Genomic DNA, 18,502 nt, shown 5'->3' on the forward strand with positions numbered 1-18,502 from the left:
GTTGTTACTGAATGCTTTGGGTCATAATTATGAGAAAGTATACTTTATATCGAGTATATGTAACATCTCTCTCACAGCAAGTAAGTCTCGCATATCAGTGGGTTCACCTGCTGTGAGAGAGATGATATATATATAGGATATGAGGTATAATTTTTTCATAATTACACCATCATTTAATTTCACTTATTAATTACATCGCTTTATTGTTTAAAAAGAAGCACCGTACTTGCTAGCCAATTGGTCATCCATTGGCATGAGTTTCATACTTGACTATTCCTTAAACTTGATTCTAACTGTCGACCTATCAAAGAATAACAGGAGAGAGAGAGAGAGAGAGAGAGAAGTCCACTTGGTGGGGGCGATCCAAACCTTATTGAGGTGATATGGGCTTGTGCGGTGGGATTATTCCAACGGCCTTTGGTGCCGTTGATGTGTTTCTTCCTGTTCTTGTTAACTCATTCAGTGACTTTCTTTACTTAACTATGGCCAATGTAATTATTGTTGCGCACGACTTCCCTCAATTTGGTGGGACCATCATGAGCATAACGAAGCCACATCATTTTTCAAATAATTATAATTATAATAATAATAAAGGGGGTACATCAACATTTTTTTATACAAGGAACTTGCTTTCTAAGTTTGATAAGATTATTTCACTTTTTATTAACTAGATATCTTGAAACATCTCATGAACCGATGATGTGATGAATGGAGCATGAGACCTTTGGATTGATGGCATGTCCTTCAAGTCCATTGAGTCCACCATTCAATTGTTCCTATATGTACATTAGTTCTTGACCTTCTTGAATCGATAATCAATTTTTTAATACATAAAATCATTAGCACCTCTAAAATTATTAAAATGTTATCATTTTCATATAAATTTCATTCGTTTTTTTTTTGTGTATTCTTTCTGTATGCTTCCATTAAAGTAGTTGCCATGTAGTGACCTAAAGTAACATTGTATTTAGGACACATAACAACACAATATGACAGAATTAGACCAAAAAACCGTATTGAGTAGAAGTAAAAGTTATGAGATTAAAATGAATAAATCAGATGTTACAAGATTGAATTGACTTTGAGAAAAGTTAGATAGTGTAATTTGTAAGTATATGTTCAAAGCTTGTTAATAGAGAAATTAACAACCCTTGACAAGTCTCTTTAAGGAAGCAATCATGATAACTTGGTCCAAGTAAAACGCTAGCAATAATTGAGATTATCACTATAATGAATCTGGGGGAGGAAGAGATACGCTTGGACCCCTAACTTGAGAATGCAGGGGGAGCCCATTAACTCCAAACATGGTCAAGCCCAAAGGAAACCCTATAGATACTCAAGCATCATTCTAATAAAGGTATACAAAATCATAAGCCTTTACTCTTATATTACGCAAAAAATCTAGCCATTGTCGTATGACTAAACCTTCATAGTACATCCGATCAACCCTACAAGTTGCGCTTTGTGTGGTAATCATTAAATAAGTTAGGTCCTATTGAACCAGTCAAGCATCCTCGGACATTCTTCCCATTTGAGTACTCAACTCAACTGTGACTTCCTCTCTAAAAATTCATTTTCCCACAAATAAACTAGTTATAACAATTTCTTTTAGTTTCTAATATTAAATTTCTTTTGTTTAATTTTGTTGCGTGAGATTTTAGCTAGCTACAGAAAGCTTTGGCCCATCCCATTGCTAGCATTGGGTCTTTTTCTTATCTGACTTTTAGCCATAGGCCACCTACTTCACTTTCTATCCCAAACTGGTATGTGATGTGAGTGAGCGAGTCATTCAGATAGAATGACTCAGAGATGAAAAAAAAAAGAATAGTAAATTATTAAATTGTTTACGATATTCAAAATATCTTCCATCGAGGACTCCAGGGCCCAGGTTCCTGTTGTTTTTCGAAGAATCTAATCATGGACTTTCATTAAAGCCCAAAATGGTGAAACACGATCAGGGTTGTTGTATTAAACGAGTGAAACACTCAAACACAAGCTCATGCGCGCGTGCAATAGTATAATATAATAAGAGCTACTCTCCAAGAACGAGAATTCAAAAACATAGGAAAGACTCTTTTCTTTTTTTTTTTTTTTAGACAAGAAAAAACATGTGGAGGCTTAGAATTAGCAGCAGCAAATGGATAGCCACGGTGGCAAGCATATGGATTCTGTGTAGCTGTGGCGCAGACACTTTCAGCATCTACTCCTCAGTTCTGAAATCAAGCCAAGGTTACGACCAATCAACGCTTGACACCGTGGCATTCTTCAAGGACTTTGGCAGCAACTCAGGGATCTTAGCTGGGCTTCTCTACTCAGCCGTAACAGTTAATAATAACCCTTCCATCTGGAGTCGTGGTGGGCCATGGGTGGTACATGTGGCCGGTGCGATCCAGAATTTCCTTGGGTATTTTATGATGTGGGCTTCTGTGGTGGGATTGATCCAACGGCCACCGGTGGCGTGGTGGGCCATGGGTGGTACATGTGGCCTAACCATGCTGCGGTTTTCTTTGCCACAGCCAATTTGGTTACCGGAGTCCGAAACTTCCCTCAATCCAGTGGGACCATTGTGGGCATCTTAAAGGTAGGTGCTTCAATATTCTTTGGCTACTCCGTTCTTCCCTCAATCCAGTGGGACCATTGTGGGCATCTTAAAGGTAGGTGCTTCAATATTCTTTGGCCTCTCCCTTCTATTATTAATACTTGCCTTTCACTATCTAGCTTTTAAAAGAAGAATGTTAGTTTCACAAGTTTCCTAATAGCTGGTTACGTGGGAAATTATGAGCCACAGAGATGTGGACTTTATGAACCCTCTAAATTTTTTTTTTTGGGGGGGAAAAATTGAAATTTTATTAATGAACGCCTATCAAATCGGCTTGTGCAACTGAAAGTAACTGTGGTGAAACATCTTCCATTCACACTACAAAATCTAGAATGCTTTTTGCATGTTTAGCCAGACCATGCGCTACTTGATTACCTTCTCTCCTAGTGTGAGAGTAAGATAATTCCTCAAAACTATTAGCTAAAGACTTGACATCATCTAACAACAGACCAAAAGGAGATAAACTGCTAGCGTCCTCCCTTAACGCTTTTATCACTGCTAATGAGTCACCCTCCAGGATAGCTCGTTTAATGCTGATATCTGAAGCGAAAGAAAGAGTAGCAGCTGCTGTCATGGTTTCTATCTCACACCCACTGTATGCCACTAGAATTTTCTTTGCACAGGACGCTAGAACCAAGCCTCCCTCGTTCCTTATAACCACGCCAATCCCAGACTTATTTTCATTCACAAACACCGCACCATCGAAGTTAATTTTTACTAACTCGATCCACAGAGGGCGGTCTCCAACGTTTTTCTTCATCTCTAAATTTAGAGGTCACTAAATTTTTTCTACTATTCATAATTCGTCACATGACAAGATATGGTAAAAATTGTGAAACTTTTTGTGGCACTAAAATTTCTCTTTTAAAAAGTTATTATCTCCTTACACAACAAAAAAAAAAAAAAAAAAAAAAATAATAATAATAATAATAATAATAATAATGAAAAGCTATTTAGAAGGGTAAATTGTATTTGTGTCTCTTAGTTAGAAATAGTGCTTACTAGTCTTCAAAACTTTTAAAACATAACAGCATTAGCATATAAATTAACATTTCAATTTTTTTAAAATTAAAATGATAGTTCATCAAGCTCAACAAACTAGCACGTGAAAATTTAACAAATAAATAGTAACTCAATACCTCTATTAAGTTATTGCTCGATCATAAAAAATACTAAATAATTTATATATATATATATATATATATATATATATATATATATATATATATTGTATTTGGTTGTGGATTTTGGGATTACAAATTTGAATGAACAAACATGCATGTAGAAAGGAAATGGTATTTAATTGTAATAGTGATGTAGTACTGAGATGGATATAGATGTATGTGTAGAGCCTAATGTAAATGCCAATACTGGTTGCATTTATTCATAAATACCAAGAGTTTTATCTTAATTGAAAAATATAATATAGTGCACCCAAGTAAGTAATTTTCATTAATTTAAATATGAATTGCTTTAGAAGCACAATTTTTATTACAATTTTAGTACGGTAAATTGTGAGTAATTGTTTATTATTTTTACATATACTTACTATTTTTTTTTCTATACACTCACGGCCAATTACATCAAAATTTTGGATGAAAGGGCTTTCTCGGTATAAGTGGAGCAATTATGGTCCAAGCGTACAGCATATTCTGCAAGGGAAAGCCGAGCACTCTCATTCTCATGCTTGCTCTATTGCCTACATTCGTCTCTATTGTGCTTATGTCTTTTGTGAGAATCTATGAAGCAAATACAGTTGATGATGTGAGGCGATTGAATGGTTTCCCTATAGTTGCTCTGATCATTGCTGGTTATCTCATGATCATACTAATTTTGGAAAATATTTTTAGTTTGCCATTATGGGCGCACATTATTACGTTTATCTTTATGTTGCTTCTACTTGCATCACCACTTGGAATTGCAATCAAAGCCCAGAGGGAGGACTCCATGAGATTTTCACCAATGTTTTCTAGTGAAAGTAATCATTCAAAGGAGAACCAAGCTAAGGATAGTCTAGAATATCACGAACTGCCTGATGGAGAAGGTCAAGTTCATGATGCTTTAGATGACAAAATTCTGCCTTATGAAGATCAGGGCATGAATCTTTTGCAAGCCTTGCGTACCATAAACTTCTGGTTGTTGTTTATAGCCATGGTATGTGGAATGGGCTCTGGGGTAGCTGTAGTAAAAACCTCAGCCAAATAGGGAAATCTCTCAATTACACTGCTGTGGAGGTGAATAATTTGGTCACTTTATGGAGTATATGTAATTTTGTTGGGCGTATTGGAGTTGGGTATTTATCAGATTATTTGCTACACACAAGAGGTTGGACAAGGCCATTGTTGATGGCTATTTCTCTAGCAGCAATGACTACTAGCCACATTGTTTTTGCTTCCAATTTTCCTGGAATTTTATACATAGTTTCGATCCTAGTGAGTCTTTGTTATGGTTCACTGTGGTCACTAATGCCCACGATTACTTCGGAGATATTTGGTGTTAGGCACTTGGGTACTATTTTCAATGCTATTGGTTTAGCCTGTCCAGTTGGATCTTATATTTTCTCGTTGAGAGTTATTGGGTACATTTATGACACGCAAGCTGCTGGTGAAGATCATTCCTGCTTTGGTACTCACTGCTTTCTGCTATCTTTTCTAATCATGGCCTTTCTGGCTCTCTTGGGGTGTCTTGCTGCTATTGCATTGTTCTTTCGTACCAGGCAGTTCTATCAGTTGGTTGTGATTAGAAGATTAAAGCATTATTTAAGATAATGAGAAGAAATATATCAAATTTGTGTACAGAGAAAAGCTAATAACTTAGGCATTCATCGTTTTTGCTCCTTAGCATGTTATCTGGATACTTATATGGTTGAAGGGGTATGTGTGTTTTGTTTTGGTTTGGTTTGGTTTGATTTTTTTTTTCCCTAAGGTCTCAGTTGATTTCAGCAATCTTATTATTTTTATGTGATTTTTCCTATTATAATATTAATTTTTTATCTCATAAATAATAAATCTAACTCATAACACCCTATATTGGAATGCAAACTATTCAAACTATGTGTGACCCATTTGGACAAAATATTTTTTTGAAACTATTTGGACAAAATATTGTGGGAAGACTTCAACTAAGAAGTTAATATGATACATATAAGGTACATCATGTAACCCAAAACTTTAAGCATGTGGATTTGGGCAATTATGTTATATTAATAATTCTTCAATTTCTTTACTTTTTTTGTGTGAAATTTTTATTTACATGTGTATACCCAACAATCCTTCTTTTATGCATGAGTCATTGTGTCTTTGTGGACATAAAATAGGCATGTGCATCTAACCTATCAACCTGAAGGCCAACAAAGCAACCCAACCCAATGTCTCTAGTTGGTTTTCGTAGGTTGAAATTTTGTTGAGAGTCTTGAGTTGAATTGGGTTTGGGTTGATAGTTTTTAACTCATGTGTACCCAATAATACCTCATTTATGTGTAAGACATTGCCTCTTTGTAGGCCACAAACAGGTGTGCGTGCATCCAACCTATTGTCTTGACAAAGCAACTTAATTAACCCAATATTACAAGTTGGTTTTTGTGGGTTGGTGAGTTGCATTAGAATTTTATTTGGGTATTTTATGATGTGGACTTGTGTGGGGGGATTGATCCAACGACAACCGATGGCGTTGATGTGTTGGTTTGTATTCTTTTCTAACCATGCTACTGTTTTCTTTGCCACAGCCAATTTGGTTACTGTCCAAAACTTTCCTCAAATCAAGTAGGACCATTATGGGCATCTTTAAGGTAGGTGCTTCGATATTCTTTGGGTACTGTCTTCTATTATTACTTGCCTTTCACTATCTAGCTTTTCAAAAGGTAATTATCTTCAAAAAATATAAAAAAGGAAAAGCATTTTAGAGGAGTAAATTGTATTTTTATCTCTTAGAAATAGTCGTTACTAGTCTTTCAAAACTTTTTAAAACATAACAGCATTAGTATCTGAAGTTGAATTCCCTTTGATAATAGAATATAATCATCAGTAAGTTGAATTCTATCCTATCTTAAAAGAAAAAAAACACAATTAATAATAGCCTTAGAGTTAAAGGCAAGAAAAAACCATAGAAAAAAGTTGCAGGGATGATGGAGAGGGTACTGAGTAACAAATGGATGGCGACGGTGGCAAGCATGTGGATTCAGTGTAGCTGCGGTGTTTACACCTTCAGCGTCTACTCCTCTGTTCTGAAATCAAGCCAAGGCTACGACCAATCAACGCTCGAAACTATGGCCGTTTTCAGAGACATTGGATCAATCGGTGGTGTCCTAGCTGGGCTCCTCTACTCCGCCGTAACAAACGGTAGTAATCACTCTGGTTTCGGTGGGCCATGGGCGGTTCTCCTGGCCGGAGCAAGCCAGAATTTCTTGGGCTATTTTCTAACATGGGCTTCTGTCGTGGGATTAATCAAACGGCCTCCGGTGCCTTTGATGTGTCTCTTCATGTACTTGTCGAGTCAATCTATGCCGTTCTTTAACACAGCCAATACAGTTTCAGGTGTGCAAAACTTCCCTGATTATAGTGGGACCATTGTGGGCATAATGAAGGTACATTTCATATATGATATTTTTATAAAATGCATATATAAATTGAGTAAACCAATAAATTTGAGTCGCAATTAATATGATTTGCATCACATCAATAACATTATAGACAGAAAGAAAGTCGTTTATATTGAACTATCGATGTAAACTTTTATTGTAGAGACATGTATAATATTATAGATATTTTTTTTTGCGCAAATACGAACAATATTACTCGTATTTTACGTTTTTACGATATAAGTTTACATTGCTAATACACTATAACTAAGAAATTTCCAATTTATTTATTTATTTATTTCTTAGGTCATATATATATATATATATATATTTATTTATTTATGACCTCCCGTTTGATTGAAGCATAAAGGTAAAAAATAAAAATGATTCTTGTCAATAATATATACTATTATACTCTTTAGCAACCTAATAATATGATTGCTTAAACTAGGCATAAATATGACTTCTTTTAAGAACAAAAATAAGTTTGGCCTCTTGCTTGAGCTATGTATATATGCTATGCCTGTGATATTACTTTCTTTCCCAGGGATTTTCTGGGATTAGTGGAGCAATACTAATCCGTGCATATAACACATTCTACGAGGGCGAGCCGAGTAAATTCCTTCTAATGCTTGCTCTGTTGCCTACACTCATCTCCCTTGTGCTTATGCTCTTGGTAAAAATTTATAAAACAAACACAGGTGATGACAAGAAGCACTTGAATGGTTTCTTTGCTGTTGCTCTGATCATTGCTGGTTATCTCATGATTATAATAATTTTGGAAAATATCTTCACTTTTCCATTATGGGCACACAGAGTCACCTTTATACTTCTCTTGCTTCTACTCGCATCGCCAATTGGAATTTCAATCAGAGCCCAGAATGAGGACTCCAAGAGAGTTCTAGAAACGCTTTCCTTTGACAGTAATCCATTAAGAGGACACCCTGAGTTACTGCGATCCTCCTCTGACTCCTCTGTACCCGAGGATATGGCATACCATGAACTGCCTAGTGTTGCTCTAGATGACAAAATTCTGTTTGATGAAGTAGGCATGAATCTTTTGCAAGCCATGTGCTCTGTAAACTTTTGGTTGTTGTTTATTGCGATGATATGTGGAATGGGCTCTACAGTGGCTGTGATAAACAACTTGAGCCAAATGGGACAATCTCTCAATTACACTAGTGTGGAGGTGAATAATTTGGTCTCTTTATGGAGTATATGGGATTGTCTTGGCCGTGTTGGAGCTGGTTATTTGTCAGATTATTTACTACACACAAGAGGCTGGGCAAGACCATTGTTGATGGCTATTACTCTAGCAACAATGATTATTGGCCTCATCGTTATTGCTTCTGGATTTCCTAGAATATTATATGTGGGTTCTATCCTAATAGGCATTTGTGATGGTTCTCTGTGGTCATTAATTCCCACAATTACTTCGGATATATTTGGTGTTAGGCATATGGGTACTATTTTCGGCGCTATTACCCTAGCATCTTCTGTTGGATCTTATATTTTCTCTGTCAAACTTATGGGCTATATTTACGATAAGGAAGCAGGTGGTGATGATCACTCATGCTTTGGCACTCGTTGCTTTATGTTATCTCTTTTAATCATGGCATCCTTGGCTCTTCTGGGGTTTCTTTTGGCCATTGCATTATTCATTCGTACTAAGAGGTTCTATTCGCTGAGGAGATTAAAGGACTCTGTTAAATGATGGAGTAAATAACTATATATGCAAACTTTGTGTATAAGGTCATGGCTGAGGCCATCCTTGTTTTTTCTTGCATTACAGGTGGGTAGCTTGTTTTCGGACCATTTATTGTTGCTTTCATCAGTTTCATGTGCATTACTCTTCCTATAAGACGAGTCCTCGGAGGATCCCTGGCATAAGGGAGGGTGGTGTGAAAGAAATATGAAATGTCTCTTACCTTACCCTAATCAATTCATAATTTGGTTCCTCAAAAAAAAAAAAAAATCAATTCATAATTTACTCTGAATGTTATATTGTTAAAGTCTTTTATTTTTATTATTTTAAAATGAATAAATAGTGTCTCTATTCACAATACTGTAGAAAGTTAAAAATTAAAAAAGAAGAAAAAACAAAAATTATTGCAATTAATTGTAAAAATTCTGTAAATGTTAATGTATACAAGTAATTCCCAAGCAGGCCTTCATTGGTTGGCTGGTCATGTTGAATAGATTGTCAACCAAGGAAAGAAGGCTTAATTAATTGGGTCTTTAATGCAGATACATAATGCACCTCTTCTTTGATTTCTCTTTTTCTAGGAGATTATGTAGGACTCTCATCAGTTGGTGCATGGTGAAGCACCCTAACTTTTGTTAGGATGAGATAATGGCTTGGGGTGAAAGACATGCCAAAGGTAAGAGCCTTAGATCCAATGTATTCCACTTAGCCTTGTGGTCTGTTGTATATCACATTTGGCAGTAGGGAATGTAATGTTTCACCAAGGGAGAATTTATGTTGAAGAAAATATCCTTCACTTGATCAAGTGGGAAGTTAGAAGGAAAGTTGAAGGGAATGACTATTTTACTAATTCTATCTAAAACAGAATCTTGTGATGTATATGGGGAATTTCTTTAGATGTTCTTTAATCAGTTGAATTTTGTGATGTGCATGGGGAATTTTGTGATGTTCTTTAATTCCTTTCCCTTGTTGTGGCCAAGTGATTGTCTCCCTTGTATATGAGTTAATTTTAGAGTTTATTGGTGTTCTAGTTTTGCTATTAAGTGTTGTTACTTGAACTTTGTACTCTATTCATTTGATGCAATGCAATCTTCTCGTTCATCAAAAAAGAATAAAGTCACACAAGTATCTTTCAAGACCCCAAAAAAAAAAAAATAATAATAATATTAAAATAACAGTCACAAGCCTTGTGGAGGCACTGCTCCGGTTTATCTAGCTAGAATCAAAGTTATTTATTTATTTATTTTTCTCACTTGTTATAATAATAAAAAAATTAAAAAAAAAATTGATTACAATTTCTTGTCACGACCATGGAATTAAATGATATGGTCTGCGAGATTTTCTTTTCATCGGATTAAGAATCTACTTAAGTTGACTCCTAAACATAAATTTGTCCAGAGTCTGCAACATGCATATGAAACTAAAGATGGTTTGATACTTTGCCATTGATGATGGTTGTTTTTGGGTTTACCATCGAACGGTAAGAAAATGAAACTTAGTCTATGGTCTTTTATTATTTATTTTAAATACAATAGGATTTGAATCTATAGCTTAATGATAACTATTAATTCTTTATCATTAGTTTAAGAAACCAATTACTTTTTTTTAGGTAAACGCAATTCGAAGTCAAATTCTTAATTAGAATAAGTTGAGCTAACAGCTAACTGAAAACCTATATAAACATCTTTAACTTAATTCTTGATACTTCTTTAGATTATGGATTTGTTGTATTTTCGGAAAAATCCAATAACGATTGTTGAAAAACATTGTCGCTTTGTAATAAATATTTAAATACAACACGTGTCAAGAGTTCATACAATATGTACATGCAAAGACAGATGATATATATATATATATATATATATATATATATGTGGGGGATGGACGAATTTACACCTAGGGCTAAGGCCCAAATGCTTGGAGGATCCCATGAAGTGGAATGGGCCAGGCCCATCTACTTAAGAAGCAAAGAAAATCTCTACGGATCATTCCCTTGAAATTCACAATACACTCCATCTCCAGGAGACTTATCAGAGGTCACAAGCGTGGACAATCCACCAAGTGCCCTTATATAAACTTGGGAAATCTCCTAAACAGATAAGGATAATAGAGATCTTTACCTTCTCATTAATGAAGGGTTCTCAACCTAACTTTTGATGCATTAAATATGTATAAGACAACCTAAACAGTACAAACACCCCCAAAAATCTTGTTTCAGGATAAGAAATGGGGGAAACCAATAAAGAAGGAGAGAAATATCCAAGAGAATTCGGCTAGGAATAGGCCGACTGGGAGGATAAGGGAAGAGAACATGCCTATAAAAAGGGGGGACTGGCAACTGTTTGGGGATAATATATATATATATATATATATATATATATATATATATATATAATGAGAAAGAAAGGGGAAGAGAGAAAGAGAAAAGTAAGTAGGAGTGAGTGAGCCCTACATTTTGAAACCCAACACCACATGAAAAGGTTGTTTTTCCTCTGGAGTATGTTTATTTCGATGTTGATGCAATCTTGTTTCTACAAATCAGTTGTTTAAGCTTCCCATTGTGGAGTATTCACCATGTATTTTTACTAAATAAATTGTGTTTGTCAATCACCCTAGTATTTGTCACAGAAGTTCTCTTAAAGATCCTTTTCTTTGGGTTGCTTTTAACCCCCACAATATATATTGAGCCAAATAGGACAATCTCTCAAATTTATAAGAATGAAAAAGATTATAGAAGACCTGGCTTGAGCTTAGACATCACTTAGACAGACTCTTGTAATTGCCAATGATAACCCCCAAAAATTGTCATTCTCTTCCTCCATTTGTGTCCCCAAACCCAAAATCTTCATGATCCAACATTGCAAGTAAAGCAACCAAAAAGAAAAAAACTCATAACCATCCAAAAATTAATCCAATCAAATAATAAAAAAATATGAGAAAGAAATCAATTTTGTCCCTTAACAGGGATAGTTTGTAATCCAACATGAGAGAGAGAGGCCTAGTCAGTCTCTCTCTCACTGACTCGTCTGGTCCCTTCTTTCTCTCTTGCCGCCTTTTTCTCTTTGTGTTGAATTTTTTTTTTTTCTCAGCAAAATGCACCTTTTTAAATTTTGCCTTTGTCTCACCCAAACACACTGTTTTGCCTCAAAACTTGACTAAACCAAAACTAGTAGTTAAGTTTTTGCTCATTTTATATAGTTAATAGAAATAGAAATAGATAATATATTTATATTATATTATATTATATTTTGATTAAGACCTATTTGCCCTTTTACCCAAATTAAAAAAATTAAGGGCCTTTTATTAGCTAATAGAATGCATTGTATATTAAAAAAAATCCCACTATAATACAAAACACAGAAAACTAGTCTATACCTAAAAAAAAAAAAAAAAAAAAAAAAAAAAACCCAATAGATAAAGATTAAAGAGTCTATAGACTCTAGCCATTATGAGTTAATGTGAATGTTGTGAATACCATTTCAGTGCTTGTTTCGGTTTGCCCATTATATTGGAATAGTTCAGTACCAGTCTATTTCAGCATACCGTTTCAGAATTACCTTTATTAATCTAAAATATTCAAAATACTAATCTAATGCATAGTTTAAAACTTTAAAAGGAAAAAAAAAATGGTATTTTTGTAAATAATCAACTATGCAATGGTCTAATTAACATGTTATGAACGCCGTTTCAGTGCCTGTTTTGAATTGTTTATTGGAACAGAATATTTCGGTACCAGTTTATTTTATTGTACTATTTCAAAGTTACCACTATTTAATTTATATACATATATTTCTTTATATATTATTAGTCAAAACCTATATAATTTATTAAGTGGCTTAGGTTATTAGTTCATATTTTAATAAATATATGGATCTCAAACCAAATAATAGTAATGATAAATTAATAATGATAATAATTGTAGGGATATTGGGCCTAGGAGCTCATTATCTATGTATATATTGGGCTTGGGGTCCAATACGACGACGAAAGGACGTCCGAGGAGGGGTAAACATTGTCAAGGAAATCTGTGTTAGTGAAAGAGAAAGTTGGTTTTGGTTATAAGGGCCTAGGAGGGTGGGCCGAGGATGAATACCTCCTCGACTGACCAAAGCTGAGGTCCGAAGAGATGGTCTGCCATCTAGGGGAACGTTGTAGGAAATTCTATTGATATAGATAAGCATTACAGAAACATAGGACAAGGGGGGAGTCCTAAAATATTTAAGGAGAAAGCTACTACCACCACATTAAATGCTCTGCAGCTAACCCTCTGGCAGCATTAATGTGAAGGTGATACCTGAACAGTGGTTTTCAGCCTTACAGTTACTACATAAAAGACTTTAGGAAGGTGTTGATGGGACAAGTATCAACACCAACCATCTAGCTTGCACATGGAGGGTAAAGATGAAAGGTGGAGAGAGTATAAAATAAGAAGGAAGCAATGAGAGAAGAGGATGGAGAAATCAAAAAAGAAACACTGTAGCAATCAGGAAACAAATTTGTAATCAAACTTAGGAGCAATATATAAGAACTGATCTCCTCGGACTGTGCCGATGACGATTTTCTTTAGTTTAAATCAATTTATCTTTCTATTTTTGTCATTTGAGCCCACTTTATTTGTTGTCCAACTCATTTTAGTCCAGTTTTCCAACCCACTCTCTACAAATTCATTGTTTTGGACTTTTTGGGCCTGAGTCCATCCATCATTTAGGCTAGGAAGCCAAATCCAATTGATGCTGAGTTTTTCAGATGAAGACAAGATTGGAACCATCCAGCCACATGATGATGCTTTAGTGGTCACCCTCAAAATAGGAGGGTATGATATGAAAAGGATGAAGATAGACTAAGACAGTAGTGCAGAGATTATGTACACTGATTTGTATAAAGGGTTGAACTTAAAGCCTAAGGATCTGACAACCTATGATTCACCTTTGGTGAATTTTGATGAGAAAGTTGTCATCCCAAGGGGTCAGATTAGGTTGCCCATGCAGGCAGGTTCAGAGGTGGTTGAAGTGGACTTCATTGTGGTGGATGCATACTCTCCATATATGGCCATTGTGTCCAAACCCTAGCTTCATGCCCTAAGGGCCGTTTCTTCAACTCTGCATTTGAAAGTGAAGTATCCATCAAGGGACCGGATTGAGGAGCTTGGGGGGAGTCAGTCCATGGCTAGGCAGTGTCTCGTGGCTGCCATCATGCATCAGCTTGCGGCTGAGTCCTTAGCCTTTGCATAGGGGGGCTCATAGCAATTAAGGATTTCAATCCTACCTACAGATGCGGTGACGAGAGAGGCAAAGTGTGAGAGGTTGGAGAAAATTGCTATAGATGGAAATCCGAAGAAGTTTTTTTAGGTTGGAGCTTAGTTGCCACCTCGAAAGAAGGAAGAACTGTTAGCGTTTCTTAGGAGGAATATTGATATGTTCACCTGGAATGCCTATAAGGCTCCTGGGGTAGATCCTGACTTCATTTTCCACCATTTGAATGTCAACCCAACTGTCCTCCCTAAAAAACAACCACCTCGGCGCTTATCCAAAGAGCATTTCGATGCTGTTAAGGAAAAGGTGAACAAGCTTAAGCAAGCTGGGGCTATCAAAGAAGTATTCTACCCTGAATGGTTGACTAATATAGTGGTAGTAAAGAAGAAGAATGGGAAGTGGCGGGTGTATGTAAACTTCACAGACTTAAACAAAGCCTGTCCAAAGGACCCCTTCCCCATGCCTCGGATTGATCAACTAGTGGATGCGACTGTAAGCCATCCTTGGATGAGCTTTTTGGATGCCTTTCAAGGGTACTATCAAATACCTTTAGCCTTGGATGACTAGGAGAAAACAGTTTTTGTTATTCCTACTGGGAATTACCACTACAAAGTGATGCCCTTTGGTCTAAAGAATGCAGGATCTACCTATCAGAGGATGATGACTAGGATGTTTGAGCCATTGTTAGGAAAGAACATTGAGATTTACATAAACGACATGGTAGTTAAGAGTAAGTTGGAATTTGAGCTCATTAACAATCTTGGGAATATCTTTGAGATCTTGAGGAGGCATAAATTGCGACTCAATGCTTCTAAGTGTTTTTTTGGGATTGGATCGGGTAAGTTCTTGGGGTACATGGTTACACACCGTGGAATTAAAGTCAACCCTGACCAGATTAAAGTAATCAACAATTTACAACCACCTTGGAATCCCAAAGAGGTTTAGAAGCTAACATGGATGACTGCTACTTTAAACTGATTCATCTCCCGGTCAGTAGACAGGTGTAGACCTTTTTTCCAATTGCTGAACAAGTGGAAGGGATTTGAATGGATCGAGGAGTGTGTTTTAGCCTTCCAGCAGTTGAAAGAATATCTATCTCGTCCCCCCATTATGTCTAGGTCTGAGGTGGATGAGGTTTTGTTTTTCTATATCGCAGTGGCTTCCCATGCGGTAAGCTTAATGTTGGTGCGGGTTTATAGTGGTGTGTAGAGGCCAGTTTACTATGTGAGTATCACTATATGAGGTCAAGGTTTGTTACCTACCACTGGAGAAGGCCATTTTGGTAGTGGTGCATGCTACACGTAAGCTCCTCCACTATTTCCAATCTCACACAATTGTTGTCTTAACCCAGCTCCCACTTAAATCTCTACTTCGAAGTGCTGATTACATAGGAAGGGTTGCAAAGTGGGGTATGATCCTAGGGCTTTTGATATCAACTACATGCCTCGCACCTCTGTCAAGGGTTAGGTCCTCGCCGATCTGGTGGCCGTGTTTGCTGAAACCTCATTAGAAAAGAGAGTAAAAAAGCAAAACATGGATGGAAAATCGGTTGGTGCAATCTACTTATAAGAACCTTTGTCCTGGAAGGTATACGTTGACGGTGCTGCGAACCATAGAGGATCTGGAGTGGGGCTAGTTTTAATATCTCCAGAGAGGATCACAATTAAGAAATCCTTGAGATTGAGCTTCTCAGCCACAAACAATGAGGCTAAGTATGAAGCTCTGTTGGTAGGGATGACCATGGTTTAGAAAATGGGTGGAAAAGTAGTGGAAACCTTCTCTGACTCAAGGTTGGTTATGGGCCAAGTTCAAGGAGATCTAGAAGCCAGAGATCTCAGAATGTAGGAATATTTGAACTAGGTAATATACTTACAGCCTGGATTTGAGTCTTTTAATTTATCACAAATCCCTAGAAGTAGGAATACACACTCTGACTCTCTTGCCACATTAGCAACCTTTTCGGCACAAAGTTTACCTTGAGTGATCCTTGTGGAAGACTTGTGTAAACCTACTAAAGTAGGGAGAAATGTGGCTTGTATTTATCATATTAGGGTGGGTCCTAGTTGGATGGACTATATCGTATTGTTCCTTAAGGAAGATATCTTGCTTAAGAGTAAGTTCGAGGCCGATAAGGTACGAAGAAAGGCTCCTTGGTTTTAGCTGTCCGAGGACCAAAAGTTGTATAAAAGATCTTTTTCTGGACTGTATTTGCTATGCATACACCTTGAAGCAGTTGAACTACTCTTGGAAGAGTTACATGAAGGGATTTGTTGAAGTCACATAAGAGGCAGGTCTTTATCTCACAAAGCCCTCACTCAGGGATACTAGTGGCCAAATATGCAGAGGGAGGTACAAGAGTATGTGAAAAAATGCGACCAATGCCAAAGATTTACCCCAAGCATTCACCAACCAAGAGATGTCCTTAATCCTCTATCTAGCCCTTGGCCATTTGCTTAATGGGGCTTGTACATTGTAGGTTCTTTCCCAAGGGCAGCAAGGAATAAAAGATATTTGTTGGTCGGCACAAATTACTTCACCAAGTAGGTTGAAGCTGAACCATTGGCGAATATCAAGGACGTGGATGCCAAGAGATTCGTTTGGAAAAATATTTTCACTCGGTTTGGAATCCCTCGTACCCTTATCTTGGACAACGGACTTCAGTTTGATAGCAAAGCTTTCAGGAGATATTGTTGTAACCTAGGCATAACGAATAGATATTCCACCCCGGTATATTCACAAGGGAATGGACAGGTTGAAACTGTCAATAAGGTCATAGTAAGTGGGCTTAAAAAGAGGTTGGACGACGCAAAGGGAAAATGGGTAGAAGAGTTGCCACATGTCCTATGGACGTACAGGACTACACCTCATAGGTCCACTAGGGAGACCCTCTTTTCAATGACTTATAAAGCCGAGGCTATTATTCCTCTAGAGACTGGATTTCCAGCATTGAGAATGAGTTCTTTCACTTCGAGCAACAATGATGAGCTATTAAGAAAGAGCATAGACTTAATTGAAGAGCGAAGAGAAAGTGTCATGGTCCAATTAGCTTATTATCAACACAAGCTCAAGTAAGGGTATGATGCTAACGTGAAGCTAAGGCCACTGGCACCTGGAGACTTGGTGTTAAGAAAGGTTTTGGGTACTGTAAAGAACCCAGCATGGGGAAAGTTAGGGCCCAACTGGGAAGGGCCATATCGCATCACTTCGATGGCTGGAATAGGTGCGTATCATCTTGAAGACCTAGATGAGAATGTTTTACTACAGTCCTGGAATGTAATAACTTGAAAATGTATTATTATTAATGAAAGTCTTCCTTGTCACATTCCCGTTTATTACATTACCTGTTGAGCTTCATATTATTGTTATTCCAAGTATCAAACAAATCATTAGTCATGCTTGACTCCTCAGACCACATACCTTGGGTAAATTGATATGTTAAGTCACTTTTTTAAGTATTAAACAAAACCTTAGCTATGTCTAGTTCCTCGAACCACATACTTTGGGTAAATTAATATTTAATGGCATCTTTCTAAGTATCAAATAGAACATTGGTCATCCTTGACTCCTCGAACCACATACCTTGGGTAAATTGATACATTGAGTTACTTTTTTGAGTATTAAACAGAACCTTAGCTATGCCTGGTTTCTCAGACCACATGCTCTAGGTAAATTAATACTCCCTAACATCTATTTCAGTGTTAAATAGAACCTTAGTTATGTCTAGTTCCTCATATCACATACTTTGGGTAAATTAATACTTAATGACATCTTTCTAAGTATCAAACAAAACTTTGGTCATGCTTGCCTCCTCGGATCACATGTCTTGGGTAAATTGATACGTTAAGTTACTTTTTTGAGTATTAAACAAAACCTTAGCTATGCCTTATTCCTCAAACCATATGCTTTGGGTAAATTAATACTCCCTGACATCCGTCTAAGTATTAAATAAAATCTCAGCTATACCTGACTCCTCAAACCATATATTTTGGGTAAATTAATACTTCCTATCATTTTACCAAGTGTCAGGGCAAAACCTTAGTTATTTCAAACTCCTTCGACTACATATTTAAGGTAAATTAGTGCTTCTTATTGATTACTTGAATGTCGAAAATGATCAGCCACTTTAAACAGCAAAAATTTTCAGTGTGATAACAAGCTCAAGTGGATGCTCATGAGCATCACTTAAAGCATTTACAGGCATATCTGTATTTGTTTGAGAATTGATTATCACTCTGGTCCTTTAAACTTGCTAATGAGTAGGGTGCAGATTAAGTTTAAACCTGTATGTAGGCCATATCACTGTGTATGTCCTTGAAGTTAAAATTATGCTTTGCCAAGATGATGAACTTAGTAGATTTAACTTGTTTTGC

The 18,502-nt window shown here is 36.5% G+C and overlaps 1 protein-coding gene and 1 pseudogene across 2 annotated transcripts; both read left to right on the forward strand.

Annotated features, from left to right (window-relative positions):
- The first annotated feature begins 2,036 nt into the window (after positions 1–2,036).
- Positions 2,037–5,464, forward strand: LOC126702250 (protein NUCLEAR FUSION DEFECTIVE 4-like; annotated as a pseudogene).
- A 1,091-nt stretch (positions 5,465–6,555) lies between these two features.
- On the forward strand, positions 6,556–9,899 carry LOC126702248 (protein NUCLEAR FUSION DEFECTIVE 4-like). Of its 2 annotated transcripts, XR_007647691.1 has the most exons (3): positions 6,556–7,181; positions 7,723–8,967; positions 9,462–9,899. XR_007647691.1 is itself a non-coding variant. In XM_050400920.1 (2 exons), exons 1-2 carry the CDS (start codon positions 6,720–6,722, stop codon positions 8,887–8,889), a joined length of 1,629 nt encoding a protein of 542 aa, XP_050256877.1. In that variant the 5' UTR covers positions 6,556–6,719; the 3' UTR covers positions 8,890–8,990. The 2 variants fall into 2 exon arrangements, 1 of the variants encoding a protein (XP_050256877.1); XM_050400920.1 differs by lacking the exon at positions 9,462–9,899 and having other exon boundaries at positions 7,723–8,990.
- The last annotated feature ends 8,603 nt before the right edge of the window (positions 9,900–18,502 follow it).

Source organism: Quercus robur, chromosome 10 (genome assembly GCF_932294415.1).
Source record: "Quercus robur chromosome 10, dhQueRobu3.1, whole genome shotgun sequence".
Taxonomy (NCBI): Eukaryota; Viridiplantae; Streptophyta; class Magnoliopsida; order Fagales; family Fagaceae; genus Quercus; species Quercus robur.

What these genes read in the sequence shown, in the direction of transcription:
- LOC126702248 (XM_050400920.1), top strand. Translation starts at nt 6,720, where the DNA reads ATGATGGAGAGGGTACTGAGTAACAAATGGATGGCGACGGTGGCAAGC. An exon ending in CCATTGTGGGCATAATGAAG is followed by an intron (nt 7,182 to 7,722) that starts GTACATTTCATA and finishes TTTCTTTCCCAG; the next exon opens with GGATTTTCTGGGATTAGTGG.